This window comes from Lipomyces tetrasporus (genome assembly GCF_029532465.1).
Source record: "Lipomyces tetrasporus strain NRRL Y-64009 chromosome Unknown POJ06scaffold_3, whole genome shotgun sequence".
Taxonomy (NCBI): Eukaryota; Fungi; Ascomycota; class Lipomycetes; order Lipomycetales; family Lipomycetaceae; genus Lipomyces; species Lipomyces tetrasporus.
The window spans coordinates 1,217,896-1,233,115 of record NW_026611598.1 but is presented as its reverse complement, the minus strand read 5'-3'; the positions used below and the strand labels follow the sequence as shown (position 1 = coordinate 1,233,115).

Sequence of the window (15,220 nt, the reverse complement as noted above, 5' to 3'; positions counted from 1 at the left end):
CGTTTCTCCAGGACGATAAATACACTGTAGAGGCTTGGTTGAGAAAGAAGACAGATTTATAGGAATTCCAGCAACAGCGGCAATATTAAAACGGTGCACATTCAGTGCGTAGGCTGCTCGTCTCCAGAGTAGTGGTTTGATTTCGCCGCATTGTCCCCGCAACTGCTATAACGGTGATCGTCTCGGACCGCAAATACTCCAATTCGCCAATTTGAGTTGGATTTCACCTGAAATAGTAGGACGGTGATAGCAACGACGGACAGTACGATCAGTTCCAATCCGTTAGAGCGATGGACAGTATCCTGGGTCGGTACAGACGCATCGACACGACAGACTCACCACTGTCAATACGATCTACATCAATACTATTAATAATAATCGCGCTCTCAATAGTCTCAGTAGTGCCGCAATTGGCCGCCGCTGCAGCGACTCCCGATTTACTGTTAGATCCTCGAACCCACGTTTTGCCACGAGAGTATGATGCCCGGGACTATTACGCGGTCGAGATCGATTGGAATCCTGGTGACCTAGCGAACAGCGACTGCGATTTAGCCTGCCGCATTGATGACTTTGCGAACGAAATCGGCCTACGTTTTGAGGAACCCCTAGGCAGTTTGAAGAATCATTATCTTTTCTCGGCGCCCAAATCCATTAGTCACGACGGCGCCGCTCCTGCTGCTGAAGACCATGTCTCGGCAAAGTTGAGAAAGCGGAACAGCGCTGCGCAACCGGTTCAGTATTTTGAGAAGATGAAGACGAAACGGTTATACAAGCGTGACGTACCCGACCGTTACGCTTACGATCAACCGATAGATTCTTCATTGCTACCGTTGAGGGAACTCGAAAAGGCACTGGATATTCACGATCCATTGTTTGAAAAGCAGTGGCACTTGATGAATCCGCTGCAACCAGGGCATGATGTTAATGTCTCTGGTGTTTGGCTTCAGAGTATGTTTAGTATCTCGGGATGCATGGTATTTTACTAACCTATGATCGAGATATTACTGGTGCAGGGGTTGTTACCGCCATCGTTGACGACGGATTGGACTTTGATAGTGACGATTTGAAGGATAATTTTGTATGTCAAGTAAATGACCAAACGATTTTGGACTATGCTAACGATCACAGTTCGCACAAGGATCATTCGACTTTAACGATCACGTCGCATTGCCTAAACCGCGCCTAGCTGACGACAGACATGGAACCCGCTGCGCCGGCGAAATCGCGGCTGTCAAAAACAACGTTTGCGGTCTCGGCGTCGCGTATGACTCCAAAATTGCTGGTATCAGGATTTTGTCGAAAGAAATCACGGACGTAGACGAGGCGCTCGCACTGAATTATAAGATGCAGGACAATCATATCTATTCCTGCAGCTGGGGTCCGCCTGACGACGGCAGGGCTATGGATGCGCCAGGGGTGCTGATTAAACGGGCGTTTATTAATGGTGCGCAGAATGGCAGGAATGGCTTGGGAAGTGTATTTGTGTTTGCGTCCGGCAATGGCGCCATGAATGGCGATAATTGCAATTTCGACGGATATACAAACAGTATATACTCAATCACTGTCAGCGCGTTGGATCGAAAGGGGCTGCATCCGTATTATGCTGAGGACTGCTCTGCGCAGCTCGTCGTCACTTACTCGTCTGGCAGCGGTGATTTCATCCATACCACAGACGTCGGCAAACAGGCTTGCTCAGACTCTCACGGTGGTACATCCGCTGCAGCACCGTTAGCGGCGGGTATTTTTGCCTTGGTATTGTCTATTAGACCGGACCTTTCCTGGCGAGACATGCAGTATCTCGCACTGCAAAGTGCCGTGAAAGTGGACAACCCCGATGCAGTGTGGCAAAAAACCGCCAACGGCAGGGATTACTCCCACCGATATGGGTACGGAAAATTAGACACGTACGCTATCGTGGAAGCAGCAAAGACTTTTCAAAAAGTCAAGCCGCAGGCCTGGTTCGACACGCACGTTGCGCAAGTGCACACGGATATCCCATACGGAAAGAATGGCGTCAGCTCGGAAATCACGATCGACCAGAATGATCTCGTCAACGCTAATCTTGAGAGCCTCGAGCACGTCCAGGTCACCGTCAACATTCGGCACCAGCGTCGAGGTGATCTGTCGGTCTGGCTTACGAGTCCGTTTGGAACCGTGTCGATATTAGCGACGACACGAGTTAATGACAATTCGAACGAGGGCATTGTTGATTGGACTTTTATGAGTGTTGCGCATTGGGGTGAGAGCGGAGTCGGGAATTGGACTTTGACCGTTTATGACACGGAGAAGCCCGAGCTCAAGGGTACGTTTGAAGACTGGACGATGAGGATCTGGGGCGAAGCTATTGATCCCGCCCGCGCGAAACCGTTCCCGATGCCGAAAGCGCCTGCCGAGTCTACGTCGAGTACTACGACCGCGAACACTCCAACCCCTACAACCACAACATCGACAACTACGTCGGAAGCGATTCCGACCACGAGTACGACATCCACGGAACAGCCGGTTACATCTGCCACAGTGTCCGCGCCATCACCAACAAGCACAGGCGACTACGACGACAATGCCGGCGACAGCAAACAAAACGACAGCAACTCGGCGTACTTCAGCTGGATCCCCACTTTCGGTATGTCAACCGACAAAGTCGTCTGGATCTACGGCGCTGCCCTTCTGATCATCGGCTTTATCGCGTTGGTGACTGTATACTTCTGCGTCCAGCGTCGCAAGAAAGCCGGATTTAGGCGTGCAGGCGATAGCGATGGGTATGAATTCCAAGTTTTGAGAAACACGAACGATTTAGAGGCAGGTAACCGTGGAAACGGGAATACCAGAGCGAGTGGGAGGAGGAAAACGAGGGATTTGTACGATGCGTTTGAGAATATTGACGAGGACGACGCGTTTGCCGTTGAGGACATTTTGTCAGACGACGAGGACGATCTGTCTGACGACGGCCATGACTCTGGCGCTGCGTCGGGGAAGAAAGACGCCGGGAAGTCAGAGACGGAAGAGGGTAAGGAACGGTTGTTGGGTGATCAGGGCAGCAGTTCTTGAGTGTAGATTATTGGGCAGCTTTGTAAATACGAATAGACTTTGTCATAGCATATTGTACAAAATATATGGTGGATGTACGATGGACAAGGGCTGTAATTAAGTAAGAGTGACGAATCAAATTTACGCACGAGGGCCACTTCAATTTGGCAAACGTTGCAAAATGTAGTATTGCAACTGAAGAAGTCCATTGAAATTGTACGCCTTAACAACCAATGCATCGATGCAAGAACGCCGTTAATATCCTGTATCCAAACTCCAACGACGGGGCTGACAGCTCCATCAAAATGAGACAAGCACGGCATTCAAATTATGCATGCCAAACAACTCTCTGCGCACAGCCTGCCTTACATTCGCATCCATCTGTCGCTGCATGATCATATCCGGTGTCTCGTCCGAATTATTATCCTCAGTCTCTATGATGTCGTCGTCGTCCGGACTGCCAATTTCCAGGACCTTGAGCTTTCCGTCGACGAGAACTGCGGCCGTGCGATGATCCGAGATGGGAAGGATGCGTGTGATCATTATTGAGTCGCTTGAGAGGCCTCCAGTTTCAGTGCCCATGAGTTCGCGGTAATAGGTCCCGTCAAGTGACGCGTCAAAGCACCGTATGGCACCGTCCGCCGAGCCGGCGAGAACGAGTTCTGACGTCCACGACGGTTGGCAGAGCGAGAGCAGCGATGACCGTGACGCGGTGTATCTATTCACCCAGCGGCTCGGCGCAGGTGTATTCCAAGACGTCGACTGCGCAAAAACATTGCCGTAGAACTCGAGCGTGCCGCGGCCATTGTATTCGCCAGCTGCGACTATGCCGCGGCCATTGGGCATGGCGTGCATGGCGCAGAGGGAGTGAGCGCCTGAGTATGCGCTGTTGAGAATAGCTGGAAACTTGCGCGTGTCGTACGTTAAGACTGAGGGAAATCTGCCAGCAACGGAGACCGTTCTTGGAGAGAAACTGGACGCGAGGACGCAGACTGGATAGCCTGGGACTGCGGCCGTTTGACATCCACCGGACGCAGGAAGACATGACGAGGAGCTCATCGGAAGACGCGTGTCCACGCAAAGAAGCCGATCCTGGGTTGCAACGAAAACCGTCTGAGGTACAGCATGAGGATCTGGGCTGACGGCTGATATAGATTTGTCGACTACTGTCTGAGATACTTTCTGAAGCGTACTACAGTCCTGGATATATTAGCTAGAACCACTTGCACAGCAAAACAAAACTCGCATACCCATTCCTGAAGAACATTATCTGCCGAGATCCAAAGTCGCCGACCACACCTATCAACTTTTACATCACTAGCCGACACCGCGTCAAGCTCACTATTCCGTGTTTGAGCAAAACTAGCGCCGCGGACACTATCCCGAAGATCCCAAATCCTAACCGTACAATCGTCCGCAGTGCCAATCACCATGCCCACACTAGCATCCAATGCGTCGATACCATAAATATTGAAGGACTCCTTAACTGGACCTACAGGATGCAGCGACTGCGAATTGCCGTTCGCAGCCTTTGCTTTCGATGGCAGGACAAACCGTTTCTCGTCCTGGGGGCCCGGGTAGTCGCAATTGTATGATTCAGACATGCGATCAGATGCTGGATATTCCTCAGCATACTCTATTATCGCCTTCTGCGATTTGCGCAGCCCACGAATCCGAAATGGTGCGTTCAAGAGCACATACCGCGTAATGTAGTCTTCGCTGTCAGCGAACTCTGACGCTGCAGTCAATCGCTGCCAAATACTGGCCGAGGAGGCAATGAACTTAATGTATCGCGACACCAGAAACAAGCAGAACAAGTCGCGCGGCTGTAGGAATCGGAATATCAGCGTCAGAATCTCGGATGGCAGGGTCGAGAGAGTCGGTGGCACCATCCCGCCCGACTGCGGGTTGGAGCTTAGCTTCTCATTAACGCTGCGCCGCCGGGTTTTTCTGTGCTCGGACATCGATCCCATAATGATACAATAGCAACTCTGCTTCGGCACTGGCTGCACTTGTTGGATAACGAACATACCACCCTTTGTCTGGGGTGGGAACCGGCAGAGTATTGGCGTATCACCGTGAGCTGGAGGTTTGGGAGATCATCGCTTCGCGCAAGATAGCGATAGCTAAACTTAAATTTGCCGATGCGACCAGTTAGTTGTTTGTGCATCAGTTGTTCTCGTTGTGCCATATTCATAAAGATATAGTCATACAATCAGCGAGGTAACTGTGCATAACATATTAACTAGGTATCTGATACTATGGTTTACGCTTGTTTGCGTAGATCTCGACCAGTAGAATGATTTGCGAGTGGAGTGGACGATCTTGTAATCTAAAGACGGGCCATACAAATATAATGATGGCTACATAATGCCTAGTAAATCCAGTCTAATAATATTGTCAGCCATTTCTAGTCGATAAGGATATTTTATTGACTATATTGACATTGTACCACAGAATTTTATAGTATCGTGTTTCCACATCAAGCTGCCACCACTTCGGGCTCGAAAAAAGAAACTAGCTACAAGCAATCCACGCGAAGCAGCGAGAACCGCCAGACAACTTGAGTCATATACTAACTGTTGTAGTACCTTAGCGGACCATTCATAACTGGTCGTACTCCACAGCAGAAGTGTGTGTGTGGCTGCATCACGAGGGGACTATCTTGACATCAATCGAGAGTAATATTATCTACTGGAGCCAACCAAGTATTCTCCTAGATAATAGACCGATTCGAGTAATCATAAATGCCAAGTTAGCCGGTTCTAGTCCATGGGCGGTACTGGCGAAGCAATGCAAGTTATAGAATACGTCCAAACGTGAGCAAAATTCATTTAATGCTGATCGGCTTAGTTGTTCAGAAAATGCCGTTATTAATTTATGTCGGATGTCCAATTGCGTCATGTCTGGTCATATGCACTACATCAGCAACCTAGGACAAGAGATATTCAGTTTTATCGGTATGATTAGTGCCACGTCTGTGGGCCGCTGTGCCGGATATGAGCGAGTGGATGTGACAGGAACAAGTTGGATCGATCTGTAGTATGTCCAACCAAATGGATTTCCGGCAGTCCCGGCTCCGTGTCTGTAATGTACATTCCCTACACATTCTGAGGCTGATTAGCGCTGTCATTGCTTATCAGGGGTGCATGCGTATTTCGTTCGTAGATGTTAGGACACTTAGGAGGGCATCAATCGACAAGTGAAGGAAGTCGTTGTGGATATTGTCCTGGTCCAGTCACATAGAAGCCCAGTGTTGAAGAATACATTGACAGAGCTGCGGAGTATTCCAGAGTCAAATACGCCACTCGCCAGTAATGATATAATAGCAATCTATGGGGGGACAGGTTACGCGGCTTCCGATCGCCACCGTAGGATAGGAAATTTTCCTGGCTGACCGCAAAAACGTTATTCCGAGATCTACTGCGCTAAACCGAAAGTGGGTTAGCGCAGTTGCAATATCGTTCGAGAATACCTGTGGAATAGTGGAGAATTTGGCGCTAACCCTAATCGGGAAGAATCAAGAGTGGTCCCGTCGGTTACGCATCTGCGAAGGGCGAGCACTTGATTGTGACATGTAGTTGCCATCGTCACTGCGCAACGTACGGCAACTGATAATCTCTGCGCACCTATCTCGCACTCACGACTGTGTTTTTTTTGTTTCGTCGCCACCAACGACAGCTCTCTTACCATCGTCGAGACAGATATTCTTCGCACGATGTCGTCTGCGACCTGCCGCCGAAGCTCGACCTCATCCATATCTTCAGGCTCGCCCGCTTGCTACACACGATCATCATCGTTCTCAACATACAGCGCCGCCGGTCCGCTAGACGATCCCTTGTACGGTCCTCCTTCTCCGTTTTCGTTCGTCCCGCCCTCTGCGATGTCGCTACCATCGTCCCCCGCGACCTCCCGTCCAGCAAGCCCGCGGTCACTGTCCAATTCTCGTAAGACCTCCATTCCTCGCCGCGAGTCCGCGTCCGCATCACTATCAGCTTTTGCGCGCCTGAACCTCGGGCGACGTCCGTCTGTTGCCGAGAGAGCGGAGATGGCCGAGCTAACGGGGCTCAACTGCTCCGAGGGAAACTTCGACTCCCAGAATTCTGAGGAAATTTCACGCGTGGTTAAGCAGATTCTGGATTTTTCTGTCATACGGACCGAAAGAGGTAGCAAATTTTCCGACCGACGGAGGCGGTCGACGTCACACGCTGCGACTGATGAGTTGCCTGTTGGCTTTAAGAGTGGCTGGGGATGGAGAATAAGCGAGTCAGACGGCCGGATAACTAGTCAAGAACGAAACGAGAGCAGGAGTACGAGCCGGAGTCGCGCGCGTACGAGACGAAATGCCCGATGTTGCTGTGAATCCGCATCGTGTGGTGGTGAACGTAGTCGGTGTGGTGTGCTGCGATGTCGGGAAAGAAGCTTGAGTCCTACGAGTACGTGAATCAGAGTAGCGTTAGGTCGTAACTTGCCATATTGAGATTTTCACCAATGTTTCCGGATATAGACTGCTTTGAATGTCGTGCATTTCTTTGTATAATATGTAATGAACATCAGAAGGACGGGTTAATTTGCCCATATCACACGATCCCCTTTTTATTTCCGTTTAGCTGAAGCTTGGCCATCAACGCATCAGATATGTCCGCAAGGAATCTTTTTGCTTATAAATTTATACCAACTACCGAAGTAGCAAACAATGCTTGTCATGTCGGCGTGATGAAAAAGGCCTATCATATTACGTCTACTAGATGGGAACCAGTCCCTTGTAGGATCGCGTCAGCATTACACGGCGTCTACTAGATGGGAACCAGTCCCTTGTAGGATCGCGTCAGCATTACACGGCATGCACACAGTATCTATCCTATCTACCACACGATTACCAACTATGGAGCTGACAAGCAGATTAAACAAAATCCTTTCGGAACGTGGCAGTTTCAGAATTCAGATGGGCACGATTCTAAGGCACGGTAAAAGTTTTCGAGTGAAGTTTTGACATTATGTCGTCAAGATTATGAGTAGGACTGCATCACTGTATTTAATGCCAGATACTAAATAAATGTAGTTGCGTCTGTATAATCTGTATGACAGCATTTCCGTCGTGAATAGGAATTAGGAACGAGGTACCAAAACTTCGAGACGAGCGCGCCAATGTAAACATTAGTCACAGGAGCCCACAGCCGGAAATAAGAGGATCAAACGGAATTATACCCTTAATTGAATGCCATTTCCAGCAATTTGACACGCCATCTTGTTCTGGATCCTAGTTATCGTCTGCATAAATATGGGGGAGAGGGCCAACAGGGAAAGGGCTCTGTCAATTTTGCAGAATATTCTGAGTTAGATCAGAAGTCTAAAGTCAAATAACCGTGCGCCAGCGGCGTGCAAGGCTCGAGACTGGAGGTTACCTTCTGCCTTTGTAAGCTGTAGGAACATAGTACGGAGGATACTGCTGGTTCCTCTGCTGATTATCGCCTGGCTTGTAACTGACTAACTGTTATGATCCGCCGATCAAGAGCATGGCGTCTGCGATTCTAACGATTGCGTAATAGTTAACGCCGTTTTTCACTGGGCCACTTTTTGGGTGCGGCGTCGCGCTGTCGCGACCCGGCGCAAAAGGTCACTGCGATGGTGTGCTCATCGCCGCCACAGTACCCTATCCCTCAAATAGTCGCATCCTTCACCCACCACACACGACGATAAATCGACCGCCTCTCCCCCACCATCATACTCCCCACGCTCTCACAAAGGTGTATTTGCCTCCATCTGCCACCATGTCTGGCTCAGACGTCCCCTATTCACTCCCCAGTGTCGATGGTGAGCGACAGGACAGGAATCCTGCCGCCGTATTGACTCCATTCCTCACGCGACACATATCGCAGCGTCTGTACCCCGAGAGCTACAAAGAGTCCCGCAACTTCTGTTATCGACATCATCCCGCCTTCAAATGCAAGCGACAGGCTGACGAAACTGAGATGGAAGACTTGCAGAGCGTGAGCTTTCCCATTTATTCTTAATTTATATAGTGGAGGGAGATGTGGAGTGGTCGTCATTTTCTTTTAGCGCGGTTATACTAACTTTTCGTCCCGACAGCAACTCGATACTCTACCGCAACAAGACCAGCAGGCAATCACACATGTCTGGAGCATATTTTCCGCTGCTCCCACGCAAGAGCGAAATTTGATCCTCAAGGGAATGCTCTCGCAATGTTGTTCGCCACAACTCTCCTACGTGTCCTCTTTGCTTCGGGACCTGATCCGAATCGACTTCGTTTCTGCCCTGCCACCTGAAATTTCCTACAAAATTCTATGCTACCTCGACGCGTCGTCACTATGTAAAGCCGCTCAGGTTTCCAAGAACTGGCGCAAGCTTGCCGACGACGATCTGGTATGGCACAGAATGTGTGAGCAACATATTGATCGCAAGTGCACAAAGTGTGGCTGGGGTCTACCATTGCTGGAACGGCGGCGATTGAGGGAATCCAAGAAAGATATCGAAAAGCGAATTGAAAACATCTCGCAGCGCACATCTACGCCAGACAGCTTAACGCAAACGGATGCGGCTTGTGCGAGCGACAAGAAACGTTCTATTGATGAGTCTAATGCTTCTGATTCGGATGAGATAGCCGTGAATGATGCCCAGACTGCCAAGCGAACGCGAAGCAACGATATGTCGACCTTGACAACTCAGAATGTACCGCCAGGAAGACTCACTCGACCGTGGAAGGATGTCTACTCGGAAAGACTAAAGGTGGAACAAAATTGGCGCCGCGGAAGATATCAGCTCAAAGTTTTCAAGGGCCACACCGACGGTATAATGTGTTTGCAGTTTGATCATTCAGTTTTAATCACCGGATCTTATGATACGACAGTCAGGGTTTGGGATATTGAAACCGGCAAGCTATTGCGGATCCTAAGTGGTCACGTCCGTGGCGTGCGGGCATTAATGTTTGATGACTCTAAATTGGTTACCGGATCAATGGACCGAACGATCAGAATATGGAATTACAAGACCGGCGAATGTGTCTCAACTCTACGTGGCCATACCGACGGCGTTCTCAGTCTGTATTTTGACGCTACTCTCCTAGCATCTGGCTCCGCAGACAGCACTATTCGGGTGTGGAATTTCAGGGAAAAATCATTTTTCACTCTTCGCGGACATACAGACTGGGTTAACGCAGTTAACATTCATAGTCGGTCTGGCATTTTGTTCTCAGCAAGTGACGACACTACCGTTCGCATGTGGGACCTTGACACTCATGAATGTCTGCGAATATTTAGTGGCGCTGGCATGTCAGGTGTTGGTAACGATCAGGGCCATTTCGGCCAGGTTCAGTGTGTTTTGCCGATCGTTTTACGAGACGAAGAGGAGGATGACAACGAACTTGCCGAGGACGACGACGATGTAAACGAGCAGTACCATCATCACCACCATTACCATCCAACCGGCCATCAATTGGTTCCCGAAGGCGGCGAGTACAAGGAGCAAGAACCCGCGCTCTCTGCCGCGCATGTGTCTGACGATGAAATGAGCCTTCAATCTCCTTCTTCCCCGAGCCTGTCTCGCGCCGCCATTAGAGACAGAAGCCGACGGAGACGCAAGCTTCCGCACATTTTAACCTCATCGCTCGACAACACCATCAAACTCTGGGACGCAAACGCAGGCGAGTGTACAAAGACTCTTTTCGGCCACGTCGAAGGCGTCTGGGGATTAGCTGCCGACACATTCCGCATTGCATCCGGCGCACACGATCGATTAGTTAAGGTCTGGGACATCCAAAGTGGCAGATGTCTGCACACGTTCAGCGGACATTCCGCGCCCGTCGCTTGCGTCGGATTATCCGACTCCCGATTAGCGTCCGGTAGTGATGACGGTGAAGTCAGAGTCTATTCATTTGGAGTCGAATAAATGCTTTGCAAAAGTTGTTCGTTAGTTTTCCGATTCTAGCTATGTTTGTGTACTGTAGTTCATTTTTGATATTGGGAGTAGGACATGGAATTTATGGCATGGATGGTTTGATTTACTGTATATATTATGGATCTGCAGGTATTGGGCATATGGATATTTGTTATTATGAAGCGTTATGCTTGTTTAATACAGGAAATTATGGAGTATCCTATGGTGTGTAGCATTGTCGACGATGACAACCAGTAAATTTTTGCTTAGAGGATCGTATGGTCGTCTTGAAATCGGTGTCCAGGAGCAATTCGGGCTACTCACATCAGAAATTTGAAAAAAGGAAAAGGAACGGGAAACAGGCAAACCAAAGGAGAAACTTCCACCAGTGCAACGAGAAAAACAACTGACCAAAACCACACCGAAAAACGAACCAACGTCACTCCATAAAGAGTCAAAAGAGTGCATACGCAGAAACCCGCGACCAGCCGCGTCCAGAAATTCGCGACCGCAACCCGAGGTGGATTGAGCGGCAACAGAGAGCTAAAGGCCTCATTCTTCCGATCCTTGCCTCGATGAACCAGACGACGAGCATGCCGGTGTCCAGGGACCGCAGTGCAATATAGTACGCCGGCCGAATTCGTAGGCCTGATGCTGTGGAACCGAGTTGACTGTTTCAAAGTCGAGTATAGAATGATGGTACTTTATAGCAATTGGGTCTCGACCATCAAATTCCATTGCTTTGAAGCTGCAAATCGGGTTAGGGCTCGGGGATGACTACGGAGATCTTGGCGCGGATCCATTTAGCACAAGCACACTCTTAAGACGTACAAGTCGTTCTTCTCCATCAGCAAGGTTCATAACTACGCCAAACCGCTATGGAAGCCGACTGGTTCGTCAACGCAAAGCGCGCACTCACCATAGCCGAGCCAATCTGCTCATCCGCCAGTAGTCTGGTCCTGTCCGCACGCGAGTCGCTCGAGTCCGCGTTCGCGATTCATTCGAAGACGCTCTTTCTATCTCGTGAAGTGCATGCGCAGATTGCATTGCTGTATCAAGTCAACGAGACTTTGCATACTACGGCTGGTGCATTCGAGGGCGAATTTCAGGGTAGTTTGGTTGAGTTGGATAGTAGCGGGGCCAGGCTTGATGGGGTGTTGAAGAAGCTGGAAGACACTGTGGTCGATGCTGGGTTTAAAGGTACGGAGGATGGAGACACGAAGCGGTCATTAAAGGATCATACGGACGACGTTGTGGTCGAGGAACTAAAAGCCCAGTTACGGCAGGCGATTGATTATTTCCAGGTCTGCTGCATGCAGTTATTGATACTATGGACGGCCACCTAATTCTACATAGGACTCACATAGAAACATGATTAGCGACCTTTCACAATTTGATGCAGAAATATCGGAGTTGTCGTCCGACGTGTCCGTACTGCCCCCAGCGTCATCAGACTTATCATCGTCCAAGTCTCTTGTCAACTCATTAGAGTCAATTGAAGACCACGCCCACGCTATGGGCGCGCTTCTAGAGTCCTTGGCACATCACTATGATCAGTGCTCACAAGCGCTGATGACATCTAGCACGTCGAATTTGCAAGAAGACCCAGAGCGAGAAGATCTTATCAAAGTCCTGCGCGACGACGCTGCACAGGTGGATGACGTTGTCGAGGAAGTCCGGCAGCGCTATGCCGACATGAAGACACTTGCCGATAGCATCCTCACATTTGCAGCGTCCTCTGCCGAGCACTACGGCGCGACCGCAAAACTCTGCGACGATATATCTCGGCATCAAGATTCGCTCGAGAAGCATCTGTTCGCAGTGCGGCAATTCGCCGATGACGTTGCTGAGTATTTTAGTCGACGGAACTCGCTACTAGATGAATTGGACTCGTTGGTGGAGTACTTTGAGCGGTTCATGCATAGTTATGATGCGCTGGTGCTTGAAGTCGTCAGACGGAAAAATACGCAAAATCGCATGGAAAAAGTTGTGCGCGACGCCCTGGACAAGCTTAAGTTCATTTACGAAGGTATGTTGAATGCTGAAGCGGAGAACATTCATTTTCTAATAGAGAACAGAGGAAATGGCGTCCCGAAAGTCATTTCATGTCAAAAATGGAGACTATCTGCCTAGCGATTTATGGCCGGGTCTTTCTGACCCGCCGATCGGATATGAAATCATTGCCCACGAGATCTCGCCGCTGCCAGACCTCAGTGCGTCGCTAATCGAGCAGGTCAAGAAGCGACTTATCTCAGCTCCATCACTACCGAAATAGTATATATTCTAATATTTATTATTCAAAATTAAGTACTGTATAAATTTCCAACCTAAGTGTATATGTGTATAATATTTACAGTGGTGCTAACGCCGTTTTGAATTATTTAAAAGCTTCTTTTTCAGATGTTTGGGCATTTTCTTGGCGCGTTTCTCTTTCTTTTGCTCTTTCACTAGCTTTTTGCGTTCCTGCTGTGTTGTTAGCGTAAGATTAATGGACATGGGCATCAAAGTGACATACCTTTTTGTCTTCTTTATTTTCAAACTTTTTGCCTTTGAGGACAGTAGGTCGTTCTTTGAACGGCCGATCGCTACCAGATTCCTTACCAGACTCGTAATCTTCTTCGCCAGATCCGTCCTCAGGCTCGCTCTCAGATCCGCTGTGGTCATTGATAGCCAGATGCACGAGGTCCTTATACACCAGTTCATGCCCTTCACCACTCTTGATACGTGCGACATCGCGCTCGACGTCGTATACTTGCTCCAGTGTCTGTGGAATGTACATTTTCCTAAACGTAGCATCATCAACGGCATCCTCCGGCACTGACTCTGTATGCGCTAGCTTTTCTAGTAAATTCTCGAGTTCCAAATCGCGCTCTGCACTCGTACTCATTACTAGCCCAAATAGTTGTCGCTCCGAAAAGCACGCGACACCGTGCTTACTAAAAAAGTCATTCACGTTCTTGATATCCATTCGCAAGAACTCAAGACTGTGTGGATGGTCGTGTTCGACGGATTGCGAGACATCGATAATCACGAGTCTCTCACGGTGGTACAAGATATTGTACTCGCTCAAATCTGCATGCACCAATCGACACTTCTGGTACATTATAATCATGTACGCGACGAGTTGGTGATATAACTCAACATATTTGGCTTCGTCAATTTTAGCGTCATGCAACCGCGGCGACGGCCAGCCTTCGTCATCTCCAATAAAGTCCATCACAAGCACGTGCATTTTCAACGCCAACGGTTTCGGAGACGGGATTCCTGCCTGATACAATCGATTCAGATTCCGCATTTCTTTCTCAGCCCAAAGCTTGACCATTTTCCGCGGATTATGTCGACTGTAGCCATGTCGGAATCGATATTCGCCCGTCACGTATCGATCACGGTCTTTGAACACTAGAATCGAGGTCTTGTAGATCTTGATGGCACGGTGCTCGTGGGCGTCGGTTGTGGCGTGGTAGACGTTGGCTTCCTTCCCTGTGCTTATGCATCCGTTGATTTCGTAGAGTTCGCCTTTGTTGATGAACTTAGCGAGGATCTTGCATGTGCGGGGGTCCAAAACTTGCTCGATTGTCGCGCGGTCAGATTTATCGGTGATCCTAAAGCACCTTGAGTAATTTTTCAACGTCAAATCAACCAATCTTGAATTAGACGTACTTGGTTTTTATGGTAGGGACCAGCTCGTCGACTTTTATTCGGGACGCATACTTAGTGAGGATAGCATTCGAGTCGTATAAAGTCTTGCTGTTACTGTTCCCATTTCCGCCACCAGCGGCACCGTTGTCGTCAATAAAATAACCCGTGTCCTCGTCACTACTATCTAATTCGTCTTCATCATCATCTTCTTCTTCTTCTTCGTCGCTGAATTCTTCTGCAGTGCCGTTGGCGTGCGCCGGCGGCTGACTTGGGACGACGAGCGCGGGGAGAAGTGAATGCGGGAACGTGTCAGTGTCACCGATTGCAGGATTAGTTAGCTCAAACTGCATCGTACTGCTGAGACGAGCCGTTCGAGATATAGTCTATCGAATAAGGCAAGCGTCAAATGTACAAGACCGATCTGTTTCTGCCATCGACATTCGGTTTTAAATTTGAAAACTTTCTGGCAGTGCGGCGTTGGGAGGAAAGTCCCGCCAACAGTCCAAATTTAATAGCTAAACCAGCGACAGATGCGTTTTACTTGTATTGTTACGAACTAGACACCAGCAGATTGGACTCCTAATCTACGTGACTTGTGGCACCATGCTGACTGTTGGAAGAGCTGCGGGCCACTCTGGGATTTAGAAAGACTACTGGCTGC

At 49.2% G+C, this 15,220-nt stretch overlaps 6 protein-coding genes across 6 annotated transcripts; 4 read left to right on the top strand and 2 right to left on the bottom strand.

Moving 5' to 3' along the window:
• Positions 1-160: 160 nt before the first annotated feature.
• POJ06DRAFT_76927 (peptidase S8/S53 domain-containing protein) lies at positions 161-3,188 on the top strand. Its single transcript, XM_056191535.1, has 3 exons — positions 161-948; positions 999-1,078; positions 1,129-3,188. The coding sequence occupies exons 1-3, from the start codon at positions 291-293 to the stop codon at positions 3,046-3,048; spliced, it is 2,658 nt and encodes an 885-aa protein (XP_056045556.1). The 5' UTR covers positions 161-290; the 3' UTR covers positions 3,049-3,188.
• Positions 3,189-3,327: 139 nt separating this feature from the next.
• On the bottom strand, positions 3,328-5,000 carry POJ06DRAFT_266713 (uncharacterized protein; the record flags this gene model as incomplete). Its single annotated transcript, XM_056189179.1, has 2 exons — positions 3,328-4,227; positions 4,278-5,000. 2 exons carry the CDS (start codon positions 4,998-5,000, stop codon positions 3,328-3,330), a joined length of 1,623 nt encoding a protein of 540 aa, XP_056045555.1.
• A 1,441-nt stretch (positions 5,001-6,441) lies between these two features.
• POJ06DRAFT_248768 (uncharacterized protein) lies at positions 6,442-7,733 on the top strand. Its single transcript, XM_056187076.1, has one exon. The coding sequence runs from the start codon at positions 6,746-6,748 to the stop codon at positions 7,469-7,471; it is 726 nt and encodes a 241-aa protein (XP_056045554.1). The 5' UTR covers positions 6,442-6,745; the 3' UTR covers positions 7,472-7,733.
• A 1,010-nt stretch (positions 7,734-8,743) lies between these two features.
• Positions 8,744-11,086, top strand: POJ06DRAFT_76909 (quinon protein alcohol dehydrogenase-like superfamily). The gene is made up of 2 exons (XM_056191534.1): positions 8,744-9,017; positions 9,118-11,086. Exons 1-2 carry the CDS (start codon positions 8,799-8,801, stop codon positions 10,930-10,932), a joined length of 2,034 nt encoding a protein of 677 aa, XP_056045553.1. The 5' UTR covers positions 8,744-8,798; the 3' UTR covers positions 10,933-11,086.
• Positions 11,087-11,798: 712 nt separating this feature from the next.
• On the top strand, positions 11,799-13,195 carry POJ06DRAFT_266711 (autophagy-related protein 17; the record flags this gene model as incomplete). The annotated part of the gene is made up of 3 exons (XM_056189178.1): positions 11,799-12,224; positions 12,277-12,949; positions 12,999-13,195. The coding sequence occupies 3 exons, from the start codon at positions 11,799-11,801 to the stop codon at positions 13,193-13,195; spliced, it is 1,296 nt and encodes a 431-aa protein (XP_056045552.1).
• On the bottom strand, positions 13,168-15,025 carry POJ06DRAFT_76887 (RIO1 family-domain-containing protein). Its single transcript, XM_056191533.1, has 3 exons — positions 14,581-15,025; positions 13,436-14,522; positions 13,168-13,383 (listed from the first exon to the last, which is right to left on the bottom strand). The coding sequence occupies exons 1-3, from the start codon at positions 14,907-14,909 to the stop codon at positions 13,282-13,284; spliced, it is 1,518 nt and encodes a 505-aa protein (XP_056045551.1). The 5' UTR covers positions 14,910-15,025; the 3' UTR covers positions 13,168-13,281.
• Between the last annotated feature and the right edge of the window lie 195 nt (positions 15,026-15,220).